The following is a 23,951-nucleotide window of genomic DNA, read 5'->3' on the forward strand; positions in this document are numbered from 1 at the left end:
TTCCTGATCAAGCACCTTTGAAATACAGAAATTTCTACCTGTATTCGGCTGTTTCCCCAATCTGCTACGATAATATTTCCATTAGAATCTACAGCTACTCCAGTTGGTGCATTAAATTGTCCATTTCCTTCTCCATTTGATCCAAACTTCAGTATGAATTCTCCCTCCTGGTTAAATACCTGTATGGGTTAAAACAAAATCCTGAATATGGCATCATACCAAATATTACTAATCTACTACTCCCAGTCCACCTGTTAACAAAGCTAGAAATTGCAGAGTTCCCCCCTACACACACGCACATTGCAGATGGGACAAAAGATGCCCAGCTCTCCCTCCAGCTCCATTACACAGTATTTCCCTTCTCCCATAGGATCTGGATTAGCTCAGACACAGAGGTGGAGGGCCCCAGGAGCCCTTCTACAGCTCGTGCATCTCGAATGAAGAGCAGCTGGGGGCAGACACAGCACTGGGAGTCAGTCCTACAGAAAGAGAACTGAGCAGCTGCGCTCTTCTCTGACATTCACCAACGAACACCGGGAATCCCGGCGTGCTGCTCTCTGTACAGACAGTTCCACAGCTGAATTCTCTGTGACGGTAACAGGTTTAGGCAGCAGAAAGCTGGAACCGATGAATGACTGTTCTGCCAGTGACGTGCATGCACCAAGGGGACCAAGTGAGATACAGGATGTATCGTTTACATAGTACCAGAGACATCTGTTTTGGTTCATCCCAGACCCAGGCCCAGCTGGCCACAAGGTCCGACACTGTTCGTAGAGACCAGCTGTGCCTTGCCCAAAACGCAAGGACCTGACAAGTGGCAAGTGCACGCTTAAGTGCTAATAAAGTGGAAGATGTGAGGAAATCATCCTCTTCTTGAGCACCCACAGTGAACAGAGAAAAAGCACTTAGGGGAGTAAATTAATGAAGTACTGGGTTGGTGCCTCAGATGATTAAAGTAGAAAAAAAGTCAACTAAACCAACAAAACCAAACCAACGGGCAAAGATGTAGTGCTGTCTCCCTGGGTTAAAATGTGGGTGGCGAGTGGCCAAATGAGAGAGAAGTCTACGTTGTGTAGGATGTTCCGTAGAAGATGTCTGAAGGAAGGAACGTGCTTGAAGCTTAATGGGGGAGGGAGGCTAATGTTGCTGAGTGAGGATATTTAATTCGAGACACTGGTGGCAGGAAGAGGCTTTAGGACCTATAAGAGTGAAATGTATTTATTTACCTATAAATTTATTATTTAAAATGAAATGTACTCTCTACTCTTTTCCCCACCATCTAACAAAAAAACAAGAGGATCACTGAGATTATAAATTACTCTTCAGAGTGTCAACAATTATCTGTACTAATTTAGAGAACACTACAAAAATAAGAATCTTTTCCAGTTAGTACCAAATTGTAACAAATAACATTTGTACCCCATTGAGTCACACCAGGGAGAGATGGGGACGCTCTGTTCTCATTAAGAATGCAGTAATTATAAATTCACCAAGATGCCACACTTCTTACATCTCTTCACTTGCCTTTTTTCATTTTTGTTTGCCCTTGTTGTTAACTCCCTCCAGGCATTCTTGTTGCTACAGCAAGCCCTGCTGGTGGAGGGGTAATTTATGGAGTCATAGGCCTCCTGCTGCTAAACCATGTAAATAATCTTCAGGGCTCCCGCAGCGGTCTCAGTTTCGTTGTTGTAGTTGCTACTTCCTCTCTAATTCCAAGAGGATACAAGAGCCAGGTCACTATTCAAAAGCTGGAGGATTCAGCAGCACTCAGGACATGAGGGTGCCTACGCTCAGTGATGCCCCGTTCTGGGTGAATACGTAAGCTTGATCGTTTCAATTATGAACACTGACGAACTGGACTGAGGGTTCATCTTTCCATTCAACCAGACCAGGCAGCCGTTAGGTGAAATCCCAGGGATTTCACTGGTGCACGGACCAGCACACGTGGCCTGAGAAGCCAGGCAGGACAGTACTGCTGCTGCTGCAGCTGCTGCTGCAGCTGCTGCGTCTTGAGGGAGGGAAAAAGCGCAGAAAGTGACTGAAAGGTAATGTCATGGCCTGAAAACAAACATGCACAGGTGAGTCATTTCTGAAATGGCCTGTAGCTCCTTCGTATGCCTTTTCCACCACATGACATCTCATCCTCATGTATCCTTGTCTTGTTTGTTATTGGACAAACAAATATACCACCCTGTGTTACCATGACTGTTCAACAGGCCACGAGTCAGGACTTCCCGTGGGGGTAAGGACCAGTTCTGCCCGGTGCAGGAGATACTAGATGAAAACTGATGGTCTCTGTTACACAGTTAGGAATATCGGGTTGTAAATGGATCCACTGATCTTAAAGGTTATAGGTATGGAATTAAAAATTGTCAGGTGTCTTTACTTCGTTATAGTTTTATTCAACTAGAAATGTAGGAAGTTTTTACTGTGAAATTCAAAAGCAGTTAACAGACTTACTTAAAATAGGAAAGAAGATAGGGTAAATAAGAGGTTTAGCAGAGAGTTAATATAACAAAGTTGATATTATTTATCTCAGGTACATCTTATGTTTAAGCAACTGAATTAGAGAACATTATAGTGGCACCAAAGGTAATGGATTATATCTCCGTTAAGCAATGCACTTCATGCAAAGGTCTCGTTATGCCATCCTTGTATCACACCTCATACATATAGAGTGGGATCTCTTTGTTTTTAACAATTCTTTATTTTCCCCAAGAAAGTACCATGATAAAATAAAAAGCTTTCCAATTTTCCATTAATTGACAGTACCTTGACAGAATGGTTATGGAAATCTGTAACAATAATTTCATTGTTGCTGTTTACAGCTGCAAAATGAGGACCTGCAATGCAGAGAAAGAAAAAAGAATAAATAATACCACTACATCAAAAAGTTTGCTTAAATAATAAAAAAAAAAAAAAAATCAGCCTGCCAGAATATTGTATTTGTCTTCTGAGCAATAATAGTCACATTGGAAATATCAATCTTAAATTAAGAGTGATTCCATTTAATGTTTTAAAAAGCTCAGCACGCCTTTTTGAAAACAAAATTTCTATTTCAACCAGTTGTCAGCTAGTGTTATCTAATAATTTCTTATTCTTTCCTCTCATATACAGATGACTATGTTGATATTTATGTGCTTATTAACAAGACAAAGCATGTAGTGCTTAGGCATAAAGTTGGGTACACTGAAAGTAGCTCTCAAAAATGTTGATGTAACATCTTAATTGAAATCTGTGCTTTGTGCTCACTTCTTACAAGCATTTGAGCAAAGAAATTTTAGGATAAATACAAAATTACTTAAAAGAACACTCTCAGGGAAAAAAAGCGCAATTTTTACTATATGTATTGAAACTATGTGCGCAAACTTTAATAGAAATGGTAACTTGAAAACAGGCAAGTACCTGAATCAAAATAATTGGTGCTATTTTGAGTTATTAAACTGATCAGAACTCAGTTTCAATTTTCACAGTACATCAGTGTAAATTATAAAAAGGGTCAAAACCTTTACACTGAAAACATTCAAGTAATGACAATTCATTTGTGTTATGTAGCCTACCACCAAGAAGAGGTGGTGCCTTTCTCAAATGCAGTTACAGAGTATTTGCACACTTATTTTCAGGAGGTATTCTTGCAAATTTTAAAATGAAAGAAACTGGACATACCCAGAAAATTTTGGTGACACTTAGATGTATGTGTTAGAGCCAAAGCTCTCATAAATTCTATATATGGCACTTGTGCCGTAACACATTGCAAAAGATCTCAACTAAGATAAAAGCAGTTATACCATTGATGCTATTTCTTATGCTGTGAAACAGTCAGACCATCAGACCAATGTATAACTACATATCCAGAGTGACCCAACACCTGCAAAATGACCTGCAGATGTAATTTGGCATCTTCATTTCAAATTTTGAAAGAACAGCTATTCACTCAAAAGATGTCAGTTCGTTATTAAAAAAAAAAAAACAACAAAACCAAACTTAATTGCATGTTCTAATTGAAAGACACCATGTGCAAGCAGTGGGTTAAATATAAATGGCAATTTCCCCAAACTGGCATTTTCCGTTTGCATAACTGTGTCTTCTAGATCTCAATCTTAACACTATCCCATTACACTAATTTTCTAATGGGAAGGTACCACTTATGGCATTGGTTAATTTGTATCTGATCACTGGAAACACAAGGCATGGTGTTTAAGCTGATTATCATGTACAGCTGAGTGTGGGCATTACAAAGCATTTATAAAATGCTAGTTAAGATCAGTCTTCCTTGGGTCACTGATCTGAAATGCTTCCAGGCACAGAGAGGTAAGAGAAAACAATCTGGTTACAGCTACATTTGCAGAACAGATGTTGCAGTCTTCCTAATCAATTAAACAAATGGTGAAGTGAATAAGAGCTGTATGTTTCATAGAACCTTTTGCCCACAGGAAAAATGAGTAGGATCCAGCGTCTTCAACATGCTCAAACATCATGCAAATGTGAGCAGAAGAGGCAAGAAAAGGGGATTTACATATTACCATCAAGTGTACCTGCAAACTGCTTGTCACCATTTCCTCGGCTACCGAACCTAGTGACTATTTTCCCATTCGGCTGGAAGATGAAGACACAGCATGCTTTGTTGTCCACTACAATGATGTGTCCGTTACGATCCACAGAAACACCTTTAGGGCCCATGAGCTTTCCAGACCCAATTTTGGCCTAAAAAGGAAAAAACAAAACAGGAAAATATGTTGGCCTGATAGACATAAGTTAGTACAGTTCAAAGATTGTATTACAGGCACACAGCAGGAGAGACGTTTTTGTCATTAAAAGTTTCCCAGAGGGAAGTGATTGTTTTTATCAGCTGTCATTGTGTACTTCATAATTTTTATTGCAGCTGAAAATAAAGACTGCTTTCTGTATGTTCTTTCTACAGTGGTAAATCTGCCACCTCAGCAACTGAGTCCAAATATGCAACCCATGAGAAACACAATCATTAGATTTATCAAGACAAAGTACAGCCTCTGTCAGAAACCACCGCAGGTGGCTGTACAGCCAGCAGCAGCGTACCCGCTGGATAGGCAGCCAGGCCTGAAGGACTTCTGCCTGCTATTGCATACTGTTGGTGTGTCCAGCGACCACCTGGCTATGGACAGGGAAACGTGCCTTTATCACTGCCTGCTGCATCAAAGCAGTCAGAGCCCACTCTTGGAGCATCCCAGCTGGGCGCGATGTAAGCTGTGATGTCCTCTGTTGACTTTCTGGGGTGCATGAGACACCACACAGCTTCTGAGTGCTCTTGGAAAGAATCTGAGCAGATCTAAAGCTCAGGCTAACCTCTACATCTTCCACCAGATCCTTGTGAGATTGCTTCACTTGCTGATTAGACACATGAAGTGTCAGCTGAAACCTGCAAAGGAGATGGGATCGTGCTGCCAACAGCAAATAATCTTTGAAACACTAAACAAATCAAAGCTTGCTCCTGTCTTAGGTAAATAAAATTATTTCCATCATTTTAAATAGGCCTTGTGACTACCGAAAACATCTGCCAGCCTAATCAGCAACAGGAGGGGAATTGTGTACGATATTCCGTATAGTACCAACGGAAAAAGCCTTCAGTGGAGGTGAGGTGGATCACACACACAGTGAATTATTTCAAAAGGCTAGAGAGCTGTCAAAATAAATCAGAAAATTTAAGAAGCATTCTTTAGTAGGATCAAAAAAGAAGGGGATCTAGGCAACAGCACCCTATCCAGCCCAGAGCAAGCAGAAATTGATGCAAAGCCTTCAAAAAACCCATGAGCTACCTGGGCACGTAACCAAGATGATGCTAGAATCACCTCACAACCCATTTCACATTTTTCACCATTCTGTTCTTTTTTTTTAGGCAGAGATTCTAGAAGCTGGTTTAATCTACATTAAATCAGTTGAGCTTTGACCTTTCAGCTAAAAAAGATCATGAAAATACCACCTAATTTGGGGGGGAGGGGGGTGGGGTTGTTGGAATGCAGCAACTTAGCTTTCTGTTCTTGGTTGTTTTTTTAAAATGATGAACAGATTTGGAAGCAGTTATCCAACTTGGTTCCAAAAGTCTGGTCTCCTGCCAGTCTCTTTACTGTACTGGATAGGCAACCCACCAAACAGGCTGTGTTGAAATTATGGATCTGAGAACTTTCAGATCCTGTAGTAATTTGTGAGACCCATCGTACACACTGAGGTCCATCCCTTTGGTGGACAACGTAATCTCCTGTTTCCATCGGAATTTAAACGAAACAGATACTAAGATACCCATCTTCTTCAGGAAACAAGACCATTTTTCAGCCTTTGCAGGGTGGGACACGTCACCACCTAGAACGAGCAATGCCTCTGACTTCTCTGCCCCTCTCTCCTCCCTCTTGCAAGTGGTGAGTAGGAGCTGAAGCTCAGTTAGTCTGTGATTAAGGTGGGACAGATTACAGGGCACAGAGAAGATCCGTTACCAACTCATTTCTCTTGATTCCCTAATGTTTTCAAAGCAAACAGCCATGTTAGTATCTGGAGGAGCTCAGCTACCCTTAGTAACTCCAGTGCTTCTCTTCCACTGTACCTTCTCAGGGGTGGGGCTGCAGGTGAAAATAGGAGCCGTCTCAAAATAAAGCCATCTAGGTTCCCCGAGGCTGTCTGGGACAGTCACCAGCATTACTACGCAACCTCTTTGAGTCTCAGATAAAGAAAACTCCAGGGAGTAAAACTTGCAGCTTCAAGACTATGCGCTTAGCCAGCATGCAATGATCATGTGTCTGTTTTATGTTTAGGTACATATGCTTTTATAAATTGCTAAATATTTAGGCAAAAAATACCCAATTAAATCATGCTAAAATATCCCCAGGGAAAACTATTAAAATTTACTTTTGCCTTCAGCAGGGGAAAGATATGAGCAGACCTACAAAATGTATTCAGGTTTGCATAACAACAAAGCAGCAAAAACATAAATCAAATGCAAATCAGTAGATTTATTTCCTTTGGGGTGATTAAATCATATCCCTTCTTTCCTCTGGGAAGCCTGTGTGTTTGTCTGCTTGTGCGCTGCACCACCTCCTCACCATCTTTCCAGGATTCCTATGGAAAAATGACTCAGACTCATGAGTACAGTGTCTTCCTGCCCATATAAATACATAAGGAAAAAATAATGAATAAATCACGTACTACATTAATGGGCACTCAGTGCTGAGAAGAGTAATAAAAATCACTATTCTTGGGCCAGCATTTAAAATATAATTTGCAGGCAGCAATAAAGTATGCCCAGCTAGAGTTTGCGGTGCTTTTTACTAAAAATCTCTGTTTCCAGTTTAGATGAAAATATGCTGATGACACATTACTGGGTCTGGCTGAACATATGCTTTGTATATTTTTATTTCAGAAGGTTTCTTAGAATTATAGGTTTGATTATTTAGAACAGAACATTATGAAATCCAGTCACTCCTGTTAAGTCTATGAATGGAAGTATTTTCAGAATTTTCTGCCATTAGAAATGAATAAAGTATAGTGGATCATCTGAACCCTTAATACAAATCATGTGTTTAATTGAATTCAGTCAAGGACATTATGTCCCTTATTTTATAGGCTTTTATGAATTTAGACTGGTTTTCAAATATGTGTTTATAAAGTCACCCTACCCGGGTGGAAAATATTCTGCTGTGGGATATTCCTAGAGGTAAAAAAATCAGCTAGCCTATATAAAAATTTATAAAGACTTTTCCACTGTAGAAGTAGAAGGTTTAGGGCTTTAAGTTTAGCTCCACCAGTCTTATTGCTGTCTGAAAGGTTCACAATTGTCAGGAATAAATTTACAGACTTTCAACATACCGTCTTTTCCTGTTTGAGAGCCTCCCTAATGCAGAGGTACAGCATTGTCACACATCGCAAGGTCACACAATACACGGATTTATCATGCATGTGACTTTTCATTCAACTGTGACCACTTAACCACACTCCACAGAACTATTCCTATCTGAACATGCAACCAGCCTCAAGCAGCTCCCTGCTTAATTCTTCTCCTGAGACAAGAAAAAATAAAAATCTGACAGATAAAATGTTTCCTTTCATCTTTCCCCACTCACCTAAACTTGATCTTAACTTGACGTGCAGCCCTGTTTGGCTGATAACAAGCTACCTTAAGATACAACCCTTCAAGGTTAAAAAGAAAGAAGTTCCTCAGCGGACCAAGAATCATTCTCTTGGCTCTGTTCTCCAGTTCCTCCACTAGATTTGACCACCACCACTGGCACGGAAGCTAATAGTGCTGCTTCACCGTGCGTTCTTCTCTCCTTAGCCTAGCGATACGTCTTCTGTAACAGTTTCTTTAAGCAGAGTAATTTTCAGAGGAAGCCAGCACCACAGCCTTTCATTTTAAACATGAAATTTAAAAACTAAAAGAAAAAAAAAATTAAAGACATTTTTAAAAAGCATTTTTTAAAAAAGCTCGTGTTTTGGTGCAACCTTAGATTAGAGTTGGTTCACCTCTGCGTTCTGCAAGTTTTACAGCCTTGAGAAAACGGACCTCTGCCTCTGTTGCTACCAGCAGCTGCAGAAGGTGACACTTCTCTGCCTGGCAGTGGAGGTTGCTGGGGTGAGTCAGCCCAGTGCTGTTATCAGGGAGATGCCTGGGCCTGGCTCCAAGGGAAATTTGCCTTCTGGCTCACATGACTATTAAAATGCTGCTACGGGAGAGCAAGCGTCATTAAATACAGAAGGAATGGGACGACAACAGTAATAGATTAAGTTCAAAACAGCCCCCTAATAATGCCGGGTTGACAACTAGCAGACCACCTGCATCAGAGTTCTTACACAATGACTTGCAGGCACAGCCCTTTGAAGGGGAACACCACCATCCCTTTATCTGTGTATCTTAGCAAGGTTGCCCAATTTAATCTGACAAAGCCCCTGGAAAAATTGCCATTGCCAACACACAAGAAATTACAAGGCGCTGCGCAGATTCCCACAGGCTAGATCTGTTTTATACATGTACAGTGCTTCAGCTAGTATGATTATGCCTGTCCTCCATATATAAAAGTCTTCTACAAGCATTTGTATATTTTTCTCTCATAAATATAGTCTGTTGTATTCAATCTAAAAATAGTATTTTATATCAGTGATGTTTCATCTCATTTCTAGTCCCAAGAACTATAAAGTCCGATGCATTAACTTGTATTAACCACGCAAACATTGCCGACTTTACATAGCTCTTACGATTCAACAAAAACATGAACTAAACCCAAAGCTAGGCTCCACGTCAGAGGGAACTACCTTAATAATTCATTATTTTTTTTCCAATACCCGTCTCCCTGTTGGTAGTACACAGCCCATAGAGTCCTGGCTCTTCCAGAGCCATGGCTTTTCCCTCCAGAGCTGGCAGCATCCAAAATGCTGGATTTACAGCATGCCTTGAGAAGGAAGGAAAACGAGCCCTCTATGTGCTGCATCCAGATCAAGCCAGTTCACATTAAAGATGTTAATAACTATTTAAAACATGCTTAGGTTACTCAGAGTATTTGGACTCTTAACTAAATTACATCTTTCTTTGGTTTTGTTTTGGTATCTTCATTTCATTCAAGGACTTCAGCTAAAACCAAGGTTTTCCTGTGTAGCTGTACATTGTCAAAACTACTTGACAAGTAAAATCACATACTCTCTGCAAATGCAAGTAATTTGTATTTTTTAACACTTGCATTGCTTATTAGTATTGTTTTGTACACATGTCTGTTTCCCAGATGGAGGTCGTTGAGGACATGCAAGCACAATTGCCCATTTGCTATAGCATTTGTCACTTTGCAAAGACTACTCAAAGAAAGGCCATTTTTTGGTATACATGTGAGCAGCTCAGGGCTTGAGTTTTTTTGTCATTAGGCTGCCAGAAAATGAGCCAAAAAGGCAATTGCCAATGCAGGACTCTAGAACTAAGTAACCGTGGTAGAAATTTCACTACAGCTCCTTTATGTCACTGAGCAGTGTGTACTGCTAACCTCTGCTATAGGCGGCTATTTCTAGCATGCCTCGCCAGACTCTGTAACACGCTCTCAGAGAACAGCACCAAGTGGAAGCAACTTTAAATTCTCTCTGGAATTGCACCTGAACCCAAGCAAAATAAATATTGCAGGTTGGCAAGCACCAGTGTAGTGTAGCAGCTGCCGCCTTATTTTACTCCTATTAAAGGGATCGGAGTTGCTATGAATGTAAGAGGTGCGCTTTTCTCAGAACTTCTGCTTTATGAAACCTAAGACATTATTACTGCCTTTCAACTTTTCCAGTGCACATCACCCCACCTAAAACACTCCTGTCTATGCTGTAGCACTGGAACAACATCCTGGGTTGCCTGCCCTTGCATTTATTACCAATAGGATCACACATCAATTATACACTTGATTTGCAGATAGGTATGGAGTAAATAGAGGAAGTCATCATCAGTCTGCTACCTTATTTTTCTCCTCTATATATCACTTAAGAGCCTTATAAGTTTTTATGTCTGTCTGTGTGTATATACATACATGCACACACCTTTCTGTCTAATCAGCATACTAATGATATGAAGGCTGTTGAGCTGGTCCAACTAGACTTGATTACGCTAGCTATCCTTGACTAAGTTACAGAAAGGCATCCAAGCACCTAGTATGTAGGACTGTAAAATGGAACATATCATCTCTGCTCGGTATAACATTAACATCAGAGCTGTGACCTCCTCCTATTAATTATACAGCATGCCTGTGTCATGGGTTTCCACATCACAACAATGGAATCCGGACGATGTTACAACCAAGCTATGTAGTTTCTTAACAAAAAATAAAATAAAATTACTTTGCATTCCTTTGTAAAACAGAGAAACCTCAGGAGAGTTCACATAGTAACTTGTACCTTAAACTTTCCATCTGATGAGAATATGCTAACCCATTTGTTATCATAATCTGCAATAATGATGTCACCACTGGGATGCACAGCCACTCCTGTTGGCCGCTGCAACTGGCCAGGAGACCTTCCTCGTATGCCAAAACGGCTTTTGAACTGTCCATCATTGGAAAATATCTGTAACAGAAAACATTCATTTTAAAATTAAGTCTGCATAATAACATAATCTATTTCTTGGAGATTAGATTTTAGTAATGAACACTACAGTCAGGAAGAGAGTTAGGAACGTGAAGCACTTTTACACAGACCATATTTGAAAGTTATATGCCTAGTTTAAGAAGAGGCTTCCACCTGGGTCCTAATTTCAAAATAAAGACGTTCTCTGCACTTCCATTGCACTGTTTCTTCAGTGATTCTCAAAGCACATTACAAACATCGGTGAATTAAACTTCACAATGTCCCCCTCAGCTGGAATGAAGTGGCATATAGCCATATTAGACATGAGAAAACCGAGGCATTGAGTGACTTGGGCATAGTCAAACACTAAGTCTGTAGAAAAGATAGGAATAGAAGCTAAAAGAGAATCTCAGAATTTAATTATTCGGCTTGGGGATAAGTATCAGGCCATTTCCTCAGAGGTGCTTTAGCCATGAAAAATTTGGTCCACTGGTTGTGTCCCCAGGACAGGTAATTAGACACTGAAGTTCCTCTAAGGCGGCTGCATATTACAGTGTGTGTGGGGGCTGATGAATACTCAACTCTATCTCTTTGAAAAGGCCTGGAAACAAGTTCTTACTACATGTGGCTTGCTAGTTCTCACATACTGAAGAACAAGCCGCACACTGCTGCCTTGTTCATTGCTACCACATGGGCAGCCTGAAGAGTGATGACAAATTGTTAACGGTAAAAAAGATACATGGCAAGCAAAAGAAAAAACACAGCTCGGCTTTCACACAGGTTACAGAAGCCAAGAAATCACGAGTGTCAGGGGCGCTACCACAGAAAAGATTTAATCATGATATCAGACAGAAAAGTCAATTAAGTAGACAAAAAGCCATTTGAAAAGGACATCTACATGCTTATGTTTTTACTTGTATTTACTTAGGAAATCATATTTATGGCACCTTGCCCTAGCTTTATACTTGAAAACACAGAGTGATAAATTTACAATGTAAAATCATATTTACAAAAAGGCATTTTTCCAGATTATTGCACTACTTGTTTTCCTCATTCATTGCCAAACATCACAAGGAAAGGAAATAAATCTGATATACGTACTAGATATAGTGAACATCTGAAAAAGATAGCTGCAGGTCAAGAAGATGGAACGGTAATGGATGATAAACAAGTTAAGCTTCCTCTGTATTTTCAAATTGAATTGTTCAAAACGTATCTTTCCTGGACTACAAAGGCGGCAAAGGTGCGGGGGCAAGGAGAAAAAGAAAAATACTGGAAGTGGCATATCCTCATACCTGCACACACTGGTTGTTACTGTCTGCTATTAATACTTTTCCATTTGTAGATGCAGCTACCCCTTGAAGGTTTGTAAATTCCCCTTTGTTTCTTCCTTTGGTGCCTAAAATTGAACACAAAGCACATAAGAAATCAGGTTAGACAGGACTAATCAGTTAGGACCTAAATGCCAGCACATGCATTTATTATGTCCTTGGTCTCTGTTTTGAAGAGGTCTTATCACCGCTGCAGCTTCAAAGAACCATCTCAGTAACAGACACACATTTCTAAGTATGAGCAGGGCTTGTTCTTACTCTTTGGCATGTACGCCATCTAAGCCCCCATCAGCCTTTTTGGCCCTCACACATCAAAACTTTCACAATTTGTCTCTTGCATGAGGGAACTAGTGAAATGTTTTTCCTTAAGCAATGACCTTTTCTTCACCTGTGGATTTTTATTCACCTGAGAAGGCAATGAAAGGAGCGGAGGCTAAGATAAGAACCTGGACAGATGACAAGGGTTTGTACAATCAGCTAAATCTCCTCAGTGAAGTCACAAAGCTGAGATGAAACATATTGGTGATCACTTTGGATGGGGCCATTCCAAGACAGGGAAGTTTTCTGTTCACTTATACACAGTTCTCAATCATAGGCTTTAAAAATTCCCTTCAAAGAGAAACTCAGGTGAAGAACTGGTTTTGAATGACTGGGACATGTGGGCCAATGAAGAACACCACCTGGAGATGGAATGCTCCCACAAGGACCTTGGATGGTTCCAATAAAGCAGTGTACACACAGAGAGGTCCCACTTTTACCCAGGACAAATACAACAGTGATTTACATAGCACTGTTAAGTCTTTTACTCAGTGGCTTAAGGGGATAAGGAACTGTAAGATGTAAAATTTTCACAAGAGTTCATTAAATTTAGGTGCTTCATTACTTAAGATGTTTGTTTTGAGATGTTCCAAGGAGAGTCACACAGCAAACCGTTGTCTTTAAGAGATCAGTTGTAAAGTAGCTGGTCCAAATTACATCTGGAGCACAGGAACAGTATCCAAATTCCTGCTTTGTTTGTAAAGAAGGCTCAGGGGTCTTTAGACAAGACTGCAGTTATGATCTTGGACCTCAAGGTTATTCATGATGAATGAATAAATTCTGAAACAAAAATATTCTGTAAGCTGCTCTCTCCAAGACTTGGATACAGTGCTATTTTTCCTAGGGAAGTATTTTTACAAGAATTCACTGGCTGCATATGAGACGTTAATTGGTTTCAATATATGGTTTTAACTGAAAAAAACTTTTATTTTTATTTTAGTCAGTCCAAAATATCCTGGAGCTCAATGATTAAAACTGTTCTTACTGTGATGCCCAATATAAAACATATATATTTGCTCTAATTTGCATTTAACTTTCATTAGGGATGTGTATGTGTCGCAGCACTATCCAAACTAGCCAGCTGCAACAAGGCTTTTACCATCCCATCCCTGGTTAACTTCCATAAGCAGCTCCCACACCTTGCCCCAGCACAGCCACCGACCCCCCACAAGGTTTCAACAGTTCATCTGCTGTCCAGGATGTCTCTTCAGCCTCTTCAGGCCAGGCCACCCTGCTTCACGCCCCTGCTGCATCCAGGGTCTTCCTTCTCCAGGCTCCTCTTACCAGCCAGCCTCTCCTCATCCAGGCCCCTTGCTTCTCCTTGTCTCTCCTACATCTGGGGCACTCTCTCTCCTCCCTCTGCTTCTTCCAGGCCTCTCTTCCTCCAGTGCTCTCTCTTCCCCCAGTCCCTTCCCTCCCCTCCCTCCCCCTTAGAGCTATTTATCTACTCAGCAGAACCAGCCACAGCTGCACCTTGTCCACATCAGCCAGCCCACCGCCCCTGAAGCCACAGCTGTATATTATTAATGTTAATTAACCCAGCTTCATTCCTTTACAATTCCTTTACATGTATGCTAGTTACAACCCTTCTTTCTGCTGCGGTGATGGCTATGGGATGCGTATTTCCTGTCACTGGCTAACAAGTAAGATTCAATTCCTCTGTGCTTGGTGTTGCAAGCATGTCCCTTTGTTTCAAGGCTTGTTTTCTTGAACTCCATATGCTCCGTCCTCTAAACAAGGCAAATACTTCTCAATTTTTATACTGCAAGGGGAAAGTACATGCTCTGGGAACAGTGAGTTACCAATTACGTTACCCACACTTGAGCCATTTCTGTGTATTCTTTTAACGAGCAATGCCTGAGGGATGCATGCAGTGATTTTTTTTCCACCATATGCTGATGATAAGTTTCCTTTTTGCCTTTTAGCCAAAGAGAATGGATGAAAAGGGAGAAGCATTCCTTTTACTACTGAGAGTAAAGGGAAAACATTTGTTAGCAAAGAAGAGGCATAAGCTAGAGCATCTGGAACCAACTAGCACAAGCTTTATGGAATGTATGCTCTTTACCCTTAGAAAAATGTTCTTGAAAGTCAAGGAATTTTATTTTTAGAGATAAGAGAGACCTACATAAAGAGTTACTCAGAGAGTTCAGTGGAACCTTGTAAACATACATCAAAGGCAAAATAGAAGAAATTACCCAGGAATGCCATAGTCACCTTTCACAGAAAGTTTAAGAAATAGTAATTTATCAGTATAGTGTGCAGATGAAACTCAGCTCCATGCAACGTCCTTGCACGTAGCACTTTGCAGCTATTAAACCCATCATGTAGGTCCTAATTTGCACACAGGCCTTTATATAGTCCCCTCTGCAGTGGCACAAATTTCTCTGACAAAGAAAGCGGAGGTTAGTGAAACACAGCTTACTTCCTAACTTATGTTCAAGAGGAAAACAGGTAACTTTGAACTTTCTGATTTGAATAATTCACTATGCCAGCAAAGCTCTGGATCCAAGCACAGTCAGTGGCAGCAGTTCAGATGACAAGAGGAATGCTTGTAGTAAAGTTGCAGTTAAAAAAAAAGCTGGAAAAGCAGGCTCCTGCAACTGCCTAATACCAAAGGATGATAGCTCCTGCCTGTAAACAGAGATTCCCGTCTTATAGATGTACCTTCCTGAAAGAGAGTCTTCAGCAAAATTTTTACTGCAAGATACCGCCCCCGGTATCAAGGCACCCCATGCTTTGCCTTCTCATCTCTCAGCCACTGGCAGTCACCCATCTCTCCTTAGCCGAAGGAGGCACCGACATGTCAAATACACAGGGCTGGAACCAGAGGACGGTTGTGGGATCCTCATTCCAGTGTTTCCCAAGCAGCCTGGTTCAGAGGTGAAAGCCTGCGTCTTTCGTGCCTTTCTGCCCAGCCCTAAGGCCCTCCTGGGCTCAGCTACTGCGTGGCACAGAGGAGGAAAAGACAGAGATTTTACTGCAACTTCTCTGGCAAGCTCCTGGAGACTGTGAGATGGCAGCAGAGTTTTCAAAAGGGGAAGGCTGAACAGTTATTAGGCAGCAGGTCTATGGCCTGTGGAATAGCTCCTTTTATACCATCTCCATATACAGATAATAAACAATGAGATTTGCCTTAGACTTATCTAATTCCTACTGGTATTACTGAATGTAGCCTGCACAAACCAATTAATTTAGCTTTGAAGATACGCTTTCAACAAAAGAGTATCCATTTGCAGCTCAAGACAATCTAGCATACATATAATGCTTCATAATTTCTTCTTTTATTCTTGCACAACAGAGGCCAGATTGAATTTCACCAAAAAGAAGCAAGAACAAAATTTAAAGCCCATTAACATCACAGGAGAAGTTAAAAATCACGTCATGTAACTGCAATAAGAATCTGCTCTGAAAGTGCTGGGCATCTGGACAAACCTGTTGTACAATGTACATTTTTCATGCTTATAGTAATAGAAGGAGTGTTTTTTGCTTTGTAAGTTTTACTAATATGAATAATAACCTCCCTGCTTGCTAACCTAGATTTACCAGCTTCCTAAAACACAAAGAAAAACTGTGTCACTGGCCCCAGCAGGAAGGGAATGGATTCAGAGATACAAAAACCCTGCAGAAAGATTACAGATTAATGGGGAGACTTCAGAGGTTGCAAGTAGCCACAACCTGTTGTGTAAGTACCACTCCTTTCCTGACTACAACACTTAGAATACTTCTTTTTGGACTGTTCTTTACATGGTGCTGAAAAAAAAGGATAAAACTAAACAGCGTGGAAAGGTCTACGCACATACTGCATAGACAGGTATCATGGAGTTGTTTTTCTTGTTCCATAGCTTGTTTCTTTTTTCCTCAGAGTTCCAAAAGATATTTCATCAAATCTTACACGTTATGAGGATGTGATGCTCTCAGATACAACTTCAACACAAAAGGCTGTGTAGTAAAACTGCACTGAATCAGATTGTTAACAAGCTATGTGCGTATTGTAAAATAAATGTCAGTGCTTCTAATCCAAGTTCCCATGCAAATGTACATTTTAAGATCAATCATTCTGTTGGATGAAGGCACACAATGTTTGTAACCTTTAAAGAGGAATGACTAATTCAGTCGGAACTCTGGCAGATAGTCCCTGACTACTGGGGGCTATCCCCTATTGGGCTGTTTTGTATTAATTAGCTTTACACAGCATCTGTCCCTCAGAGCTTGGCCAGGACCACCTCAAAGCCTTGCTTCTGCAGCAGAGCCCCTGCTGCCACAGCTAGGTATGCACAAATCCTAGAGGCAGGTGCATCTCAGAAGCAGTTCATTACTGGAACAGCAGCAAAAACCTGAATGACATGAGTTGGACCAAGACCAGGTCTCTGTTGTCAGGACATCAGACCCATGCTGGGGATTTTGCCAGCAATGTGATGTCACAGTTCTTCACCCCCTGTCCGGTACAGGTACGATTGCAAAACTATGCCATGTAGACCTGGGCAAATTTCACACTGGCTATCGCAAACCCATAAAGAGTTCATCACAAGCCTCAAAGGGATGTGAGCTGACGAACTGGAAAATGAAATTCTATTTCCCCATTACTAGGCATTCCTATTTCTACAGAAATATAAATTCTGTATAGAAAACATCTTGCTATTTCACACTACTTATTAATGGGGTTTTTCCAGAGTTCTGAAACAAAGGATGAAGAGCAACTGATGAAAGCGCATCAGAGGGGCCTCTGCAATCCAATGCAGAGTTTCAGGCAGAGGCCTTCAGAGAAAATTAAAGAAACACTTCATCAAGAATCAGAATCCCTTTGCTCCCCCTAAGCCTGCCTTTAAACTGCACTGAAGCTATTTTTACACAGGCCTTGCTCATGAGTTTTTATGTGGAGTAAGTTCACAATAAGGCTCCTATTTGCTTTCAGCATTGGTAACAGACCAGAAGACAACATCAACACCTAGTAAGGAGGCTGACAGAAGGCCCTTTTTAAAAAAAAAAAAGTATCAGAGTGAATTACATACATCAAATGTACCAGCTAAACTTAGATGCTCAGTTACATGACTGAACAGACAACTAAACACAGTCTGAGGAAAATGAAAATTGAACTTTCTAGCAGAGAGCCAAGTCCCCATCTGGCTGTATCTGATGCCAATCCCAAGTATAAATAAACGAAGAGAAAAAGCAGTTGAAGTGGGAAATTGCAGCACTGCTGCTAAAAAGCTTCAAAGAACCCAGTCACGAAAAGTGCCGGAAAAGAAAAAATACCAAGGCATACGGCACAGCTTGGCAGAGCTAGAGCACAAGGTGGGGTCCTGGACAAAGCAGCTAACTGGTGCACCCATGGCTCTTAACCCTCCTTTGGAGGACATGGAAGAGATTTACCAGGAAAGGTGGAATTGGCTGACACTGTGAGCATCCCTCCCCTCCATCTACCTCTGCTCAGCATGGGTCTAAGGCACAAAAGCAGGGTAACGGAAAAGAGCCTTCCCTTTCACTTCGGTGCTTCCTACCACTTGTACAGGCAGCAAAAACCATCACACAACAATTATTTTCTGGGTATCGTATGCACATTCTTGTTTTCATTTGTATAAACTAAGTACATTTTACACAGATACTGCATGGACACACTCTCAGAGATCACGCCTGTTTAAAAAAAAAATTAAAAAAGGTTGAGGATATAAATGGTTGAGAGAGAAGAGGAGAAAGCAAGAAATACTCTGTTCTTGTAAATAATAAATTACATGAATGTATGAATGTGCAGTCAATAGCTTGACCTTAAAAATGTCTGAATAGAACCACATGTCATTTTAAAAGCCATGAATAACACAGAATTGGCAACAGATACAACACACAATTCCCCATGAATGAAAGCACTTAACTGTACTAATGTTGTATTAATGCTATCTCTGTTAATACTAGCACAAGAACAATCTTCTGCTAGCAGCTGATCAATTTACTTGTCTATAAAAGCCCCTATATTAGCATATATATAATAGCATATTCCATATACTTGGATGCCCATAGGAATATTACAGTATGGTTCTCCAACACAGCTGTACAAACTTCTGGCAGCCCAAATATATATATAAAAAAAAAAAATATCCAGATTTGGCCAGGGCTATCAGAAGAACTCAACAATGGGTTCAAAATAGAGCTACATAGTCGTGTTGGAAAACAATGATAAACTTTATTTTACATTACCTCATCAACACATGAGCCAAACCTTAACTTTTTGAAGTGAGCTGAAACTGGAACTAAACGAACTCTTGAATCCATGAAGGCAATCCCTGTGAAAATGTCAGAAGTTTTACCTGTCTTCATTAATTTTGCATATTTTGGAATAGTGTAAAAAGCTAGAGCATTACAGCTGTGATGGCTTAAGAGACCTTTCAGGCGATGCATACATAAGCCCACAGAAGCCCAGAGGGACATCTCTATGTCCGGTCATTCCGTGAAATGGGTGGCTGAGGACTGAACACGTAATATGATGAAGTATTACTCTCAGCTCAGTTTTTCAATAAAATAGCAATCCATATATCCCAAATGTGGACACTCCTGAGAGGTTTTATCAAGCAAAAACTCTTGAGGCATGTGTAGCTCTTGTTCTAATTCTTTTCTTTTCTTTTTTTGGGAGGGGTTAGAAGGGGGAAGAAGGGGAGGAGGCAGAACTCCAAAGTAAAGCACACAGTCATGGTCGCATCACAACAGAAAGAAAGGGCCTTGCACTTTTTGGAAAACATTTAAGAATTCTAGAGTTTATGGTGTGTTGGTGAGAATAGTTCTAAAAAAATGATAAAATCCATCAAACACCAGCACCAAAACCCAAACCAGAGCCATACCACTATTTGATAGTCAGGCTAGAAACTGCTCACTAGAAGCAGGGATACAGAAGCAGAAATCACAAGCTGAAATTACTTTAATGCATACCAAAAGCATTGTAATAGGAATATTAACTGTTTTTTAAATCATTTCCGGAGGTTGGTTTGTTTGGGTTTTTTTAAGTATTTAGCTCTACAATTTCCACACCAGGACAAATTGATGCTTGATATAGGTGAACAAGAGGGCTTAGCATCCAGTGAGGGTGTCAGCCACAACGGGTAAAGGCCTCCCCTGTTACTCACAGGCACAGTGTTCCGTGCAAGCTTTCCCACCCGGCTCCTAGCTGCTACAGACCCACGGCCTCTTCCTGCTGCATCTATCCATGCAAACCCTTCTCTGTCTAGCACAGAACACATCACAGCTGTTCCAGAACAGATTAGAGAGATATTTTCTTTCTAGACACCGTTCAGACATTATTAACAGTTTTGTTTAACCCTGTCTCAGAAAGGACCAAATAACGAGCTAGGCTACATTTATACACACCCTCTGCCACTGTTACCAGTACCAGCTGTGAAACTGAATTTGGAAAGAGCCACGGGTCCCCCTGTACTTCAGCAGGAGCCTGAGGCTGATCGCTCTGCCCCATGCAAGGGCTTCTCTCCCCATGCAATTGCTAACAGGGGCTCTGCCAGTGGTGACGACAGCAATAGCTTTTGCAACCAAGAACACCCTCCTGCTAGAGGAAGGGCTATGTCTGGGTACTCATTTAACAAAGGTCGCCTACCAGCTTGGGAAGATAAACCACAGTTACTGCCATGTAGGGCTGGCTTGACTTCAGTATGAACTGTTCTACATCATATTTCTAACTTTTGACTCGGCAGTCACCATAAAATTTAGCTTTAGTTACAGCAAAGCTGGATATAATTGCCTTTGTAAAAAAATGCTGCAAGTTGTTATATTTCTGGGGTCATCCTCTTCCTAGGAAATGCACTGGCCATCTGGGAGAGCTGGTCATTTTATGTGTGGCTTCATCCAAAGCCACATTGTACTGCCCTATTCGGCAAGCAAAGCATTCAGCATGCTTGCTGAATACGTTTTCTGATACAAAACCTTTACATTATTGCATGTACTCTCTATCAACACAAGGAATCTATTAGAAATAAAGACAGATAGGGAGTCAGATGGACAGGGTTAACCAACTGACAAATGGTGTCCAGATGAATTTTCAATAGAATTACTAAAAAAAAACCCCCAGGATTAACCACCATCCATTCTCTGCTACAAAGGGGAAAGCCACCTTGCTAACTGGTTGTCAAACTTGCTAACACGTACTGCTGAAATCCTGGCTTGTACTTATTAAGAATTAACTTGCTTTTTTCTTCAGCTGTGCAAAGTGAAAAGTATTTTCTAACTATAGGAGCAGACATTATACAAATACAATACCACATTGTACAGACCTTCCAAATTATGAATCATCATTATTATTATATAGCTTAAAACCAGAGTACATCAAAAGACCTGAAAGAAAATCACAGTAAATGATACCAAGATGTTATATTTTTACCAATCATTAGAAGTCCACAGATTTATAGGTAACATTACGCTTTATAAAGAACCAAAAGTATTTAGATACTGGGGGGAAAAGGCAAATAAAGGAAATTGTAATTTTGCCCTATGCCGACATAATGAAATAACTATGTATCACAACAGGATTTAGGCTATATAGTTCCAGGTTAATTAATTAGATTAATCTTTAGGGCAATAGTTTTGGAGAAGGAGTCGTCCTACTTCCCTTCTTGCCATGCAACCTTTTAAAGAAGCAATGTAACCTAATCTGAGGCATTGATCTTATTTTCATTTTATGGTGCCCAAGAGAATACAGAAGAGGTGGTAAAATATTTCATCCCAAATCAAATGTATCCATTTCTCAACCCAAAATACCAATTAAATATTTGCTGCAAACAGAATTTCTGAATTACTTGCTTTTAAAATTTACATATGAACGGAAGTCAAAAGGCCTGAAGGTATTAGCAGGTTGCTCTACTTACATGTTTAACCTTACAGTAAATCAGCTTGTAGATTTTTTCACCTAGTTTCTCTGCACTGTTTTTAATTATGTCAATAGGTAGCGGACAAGTCACCTACCTACTCTGAAGATCAAATCATCTTCAATGGGATTCTCTTTTCTTTTGCCAGTGCTGTACATGCTTGCAGGTCTTTTCACAGCTTTCTGCTTCACATGACCACTGCCAGGAGATTTAACACGCCTCTTAACCCCTTCAGTGGTAGGGGACACATCTGCTGATCTCACCACTTTCAGTTTGAATGGGCTGCCCTTGATATGTTGGTCATAAAGTCTGAGTGACAAAGTGAAGTCCCCTTCTTTCTGAACAGTATACAAAAATTCGTAAGTGCCGTTTTTATTGTCAAGTATTTCTCCATCTGCTACACTCCCATCAGGCGTGCTCAGTTCAGCAGTGAGGTACGCGTTCCCAGATTTACAGAGCTCCCCATCTTTGTCCTTCGTTGTGATGGTAACGGACATGGGCTGTCCAATCACTGTTTGCCTCAGTCCCTCACCTGTGGCCACCGTTTCGGAGGCAACAGCATTGGTGGTTAAAATAGTCCCCAGATTGTGAATGGACTTCTTCAGGCCTTCAGTTTCCACAATGAAGTCCAACTGATCGTTCTCACGGGGCTGCAACGGGAAGTCCCGCTCAGCCAGTTCATTCAGCTTGTCACTCATTTGCTTCTTCACCAGCAGAACTTCGGTTTCAGTGCCATGGTTGAGGGCTTGGGCGGTGAAGTTGCTGCAACTTTTAATGCTTTCTTGTCCTTCAAGTAAGGTATCCAGCTGTGTCTGGAGGACCTGTGTGCATTACCAAACACTAGATTAGCGTCATCTTACAAGAACTATCCTGGTAAGATTTATCATGCTTTATATCTGAAGGCCTTTGTAGAAACCCAATTGATAGTGCTTTATTTTAGAGTTTATTTGAAAGCTTCATTTTAGAAAAATTACCGCACTGATCCCTGACGCGTTCATGGAATATCATGCTGCAACACAAAAAATAGGTACCCTGTACAAAAAAACCCGCAAACATAGAAGCTTGAACCCTGCTCCATTTAACTCTCAGCACTCACAGTTAATGAGATAGTTTCTGGGAATTGAGCTGTGTACACAGAGGAAGAGATATTTTGGAGTCATCTGGCCCATTAATAAGGGAGGCTGCAAGAAACTTGAAATTATTTCTTCACAACCAAGGGAAACCTTGGGTTACTCCACTATGGCGACAGACCAAGATGCATATCATCCTGGGGAAAAGTGTGATTCCTATCTAAGCAAGTGCAGAAAGGAAAAGTCTCCCCAGAAGAAGTAGGTAAATTGATGCCCCATTTCAGCAGGCAGGAAAGCAAAACCTAAAGGATGGATTGTGGATATTGGGAAGAACTGGGTTGAGTAGCCTGAAATTCTGGTGGGCAGCAAGTAGCTACTCTATATTTAAGACTGAGAAAGACCTTTTATTACAGGCTCAGTTCTGGCCCTTGGTCTAAAATCCTTAAAACAGTATTGACCTCAAAATTGTTAAGTGTGGGCTGGGAAGAAGGCTAACTTTTTTTTTTTTTTTTTGTAACCAGTTTTGCAATGAATTGGAAAAAGGATCCCTGAATTATAACAGCCTAGCAGAGAAATTCATGACAGTCAAGAAAGCCCAAAAATTCCAGCTACCCCACATACTCTCCACTGATGAAATCTCCAAACCAAAGTACCCAGTCACACATGTGGTATGTTTTTCCCACAAAGAACTGTGAGGGCACAGACATTACTGTGGATCAGAGAAGTTACTTTGTTGACCAGCACTGTAAAGTAAGTATTTTCAAAACATTTCAATTGATTTTAAAGTAAACTTAGAGACTGGGTATATTTATTGCTATGAGATACTCTTCCCTTGCTGAGACGCATAATGTCATGACATTGCATTCTCTGGCGTTTTTCTTCTGAACTGTACAAAGCTTTTCACCCACTGGAAAAAATCCTGGCTGATGAATTACTGACGAGGGAAAGTGATAACAACAGAAAATCTTTTGCAGGCAAAACAGAAGGAACAAATTTCAAGACTACACTGAAATGTCAAGTTATCTGTTTTTATAAGCATCTTTAGAACTCTCGGGGTTCAACACAAGGCATTTCTAATCTGCTTTCTCTTCATTCAAGGACATAAGTAGTTAAACAGATAGCATAGCTCATGAAGTCCCAGGATGACAAAAACTCCTATGCTTGGGATAACAAACTACAGAATGAGGAGGAAGACAATTTGCAGCTATGTTTTAAAACCATTATTTTCTCAATACAGTTTTCTTTCACTACAAAGATGGAAAATTTTAAATCCTACCACACACAACCAATATTTAAAATGTATTTAGAGCATTTTACACAAGGCCTCTTTCAGTCCA

The 23,951-nt window shown here is 40.6% G+C and overlaps 1 protein-coding gene across 19 annotated transcripts in view; it reads right to left on the minus strand.

The window, feature by feature from the left end:
* The window catches only part of TRIM2 (tripartite motif containing 2), a 117,732-nt gene that overhangs the window by 5,462 nt on the left and 88,319 nt on the right, over positions 1-23,951 (minus strand). For all 19 annotated transcript variants that reach the window (XM_056331673.1, XM_056331701.1, XM_056331656.1 and 16 more), the window contains 6 exons: positions 21,642-22,365; positions 12,336-12,439; positions 10,873-11,040; positions 4,536-4,704; positions 2,773-2,843; positions 39-179 (listed from right to left, as the gene is read on the minus strand). In XM_056331673.1, coding sequence (XP_056187648.1) covers positions 39-179; positions 2,773-2,843; positions 4,536-4,704; positions 10,873-11,040; positions 12,336-12,439; positions 21,642-22,365 — 1,377 coding nt within the window. The remainder of the gene's footprint in view (positions 1-38; positions 180-2,772; positions 2,844-4,535; positions 4,705-10,872; positions 11,041-12,335; positions 12,440-21,641; positions 22,366-23,951) is intronic.

This window comes from Falco biarmicus, chromosome 1 (assembly GCF_023638135.1).
Source record: "Falco biarmicus isolate bFalBia1 chromosome 1, bFalBia1.pri, whole genome shotgun sequence".
Taxonomy (NCBI): Eukaryota; Metazoa; Chordata; class Aves; order Falconiformes; family Falconidae; genus Falco; species Falco biarmicus.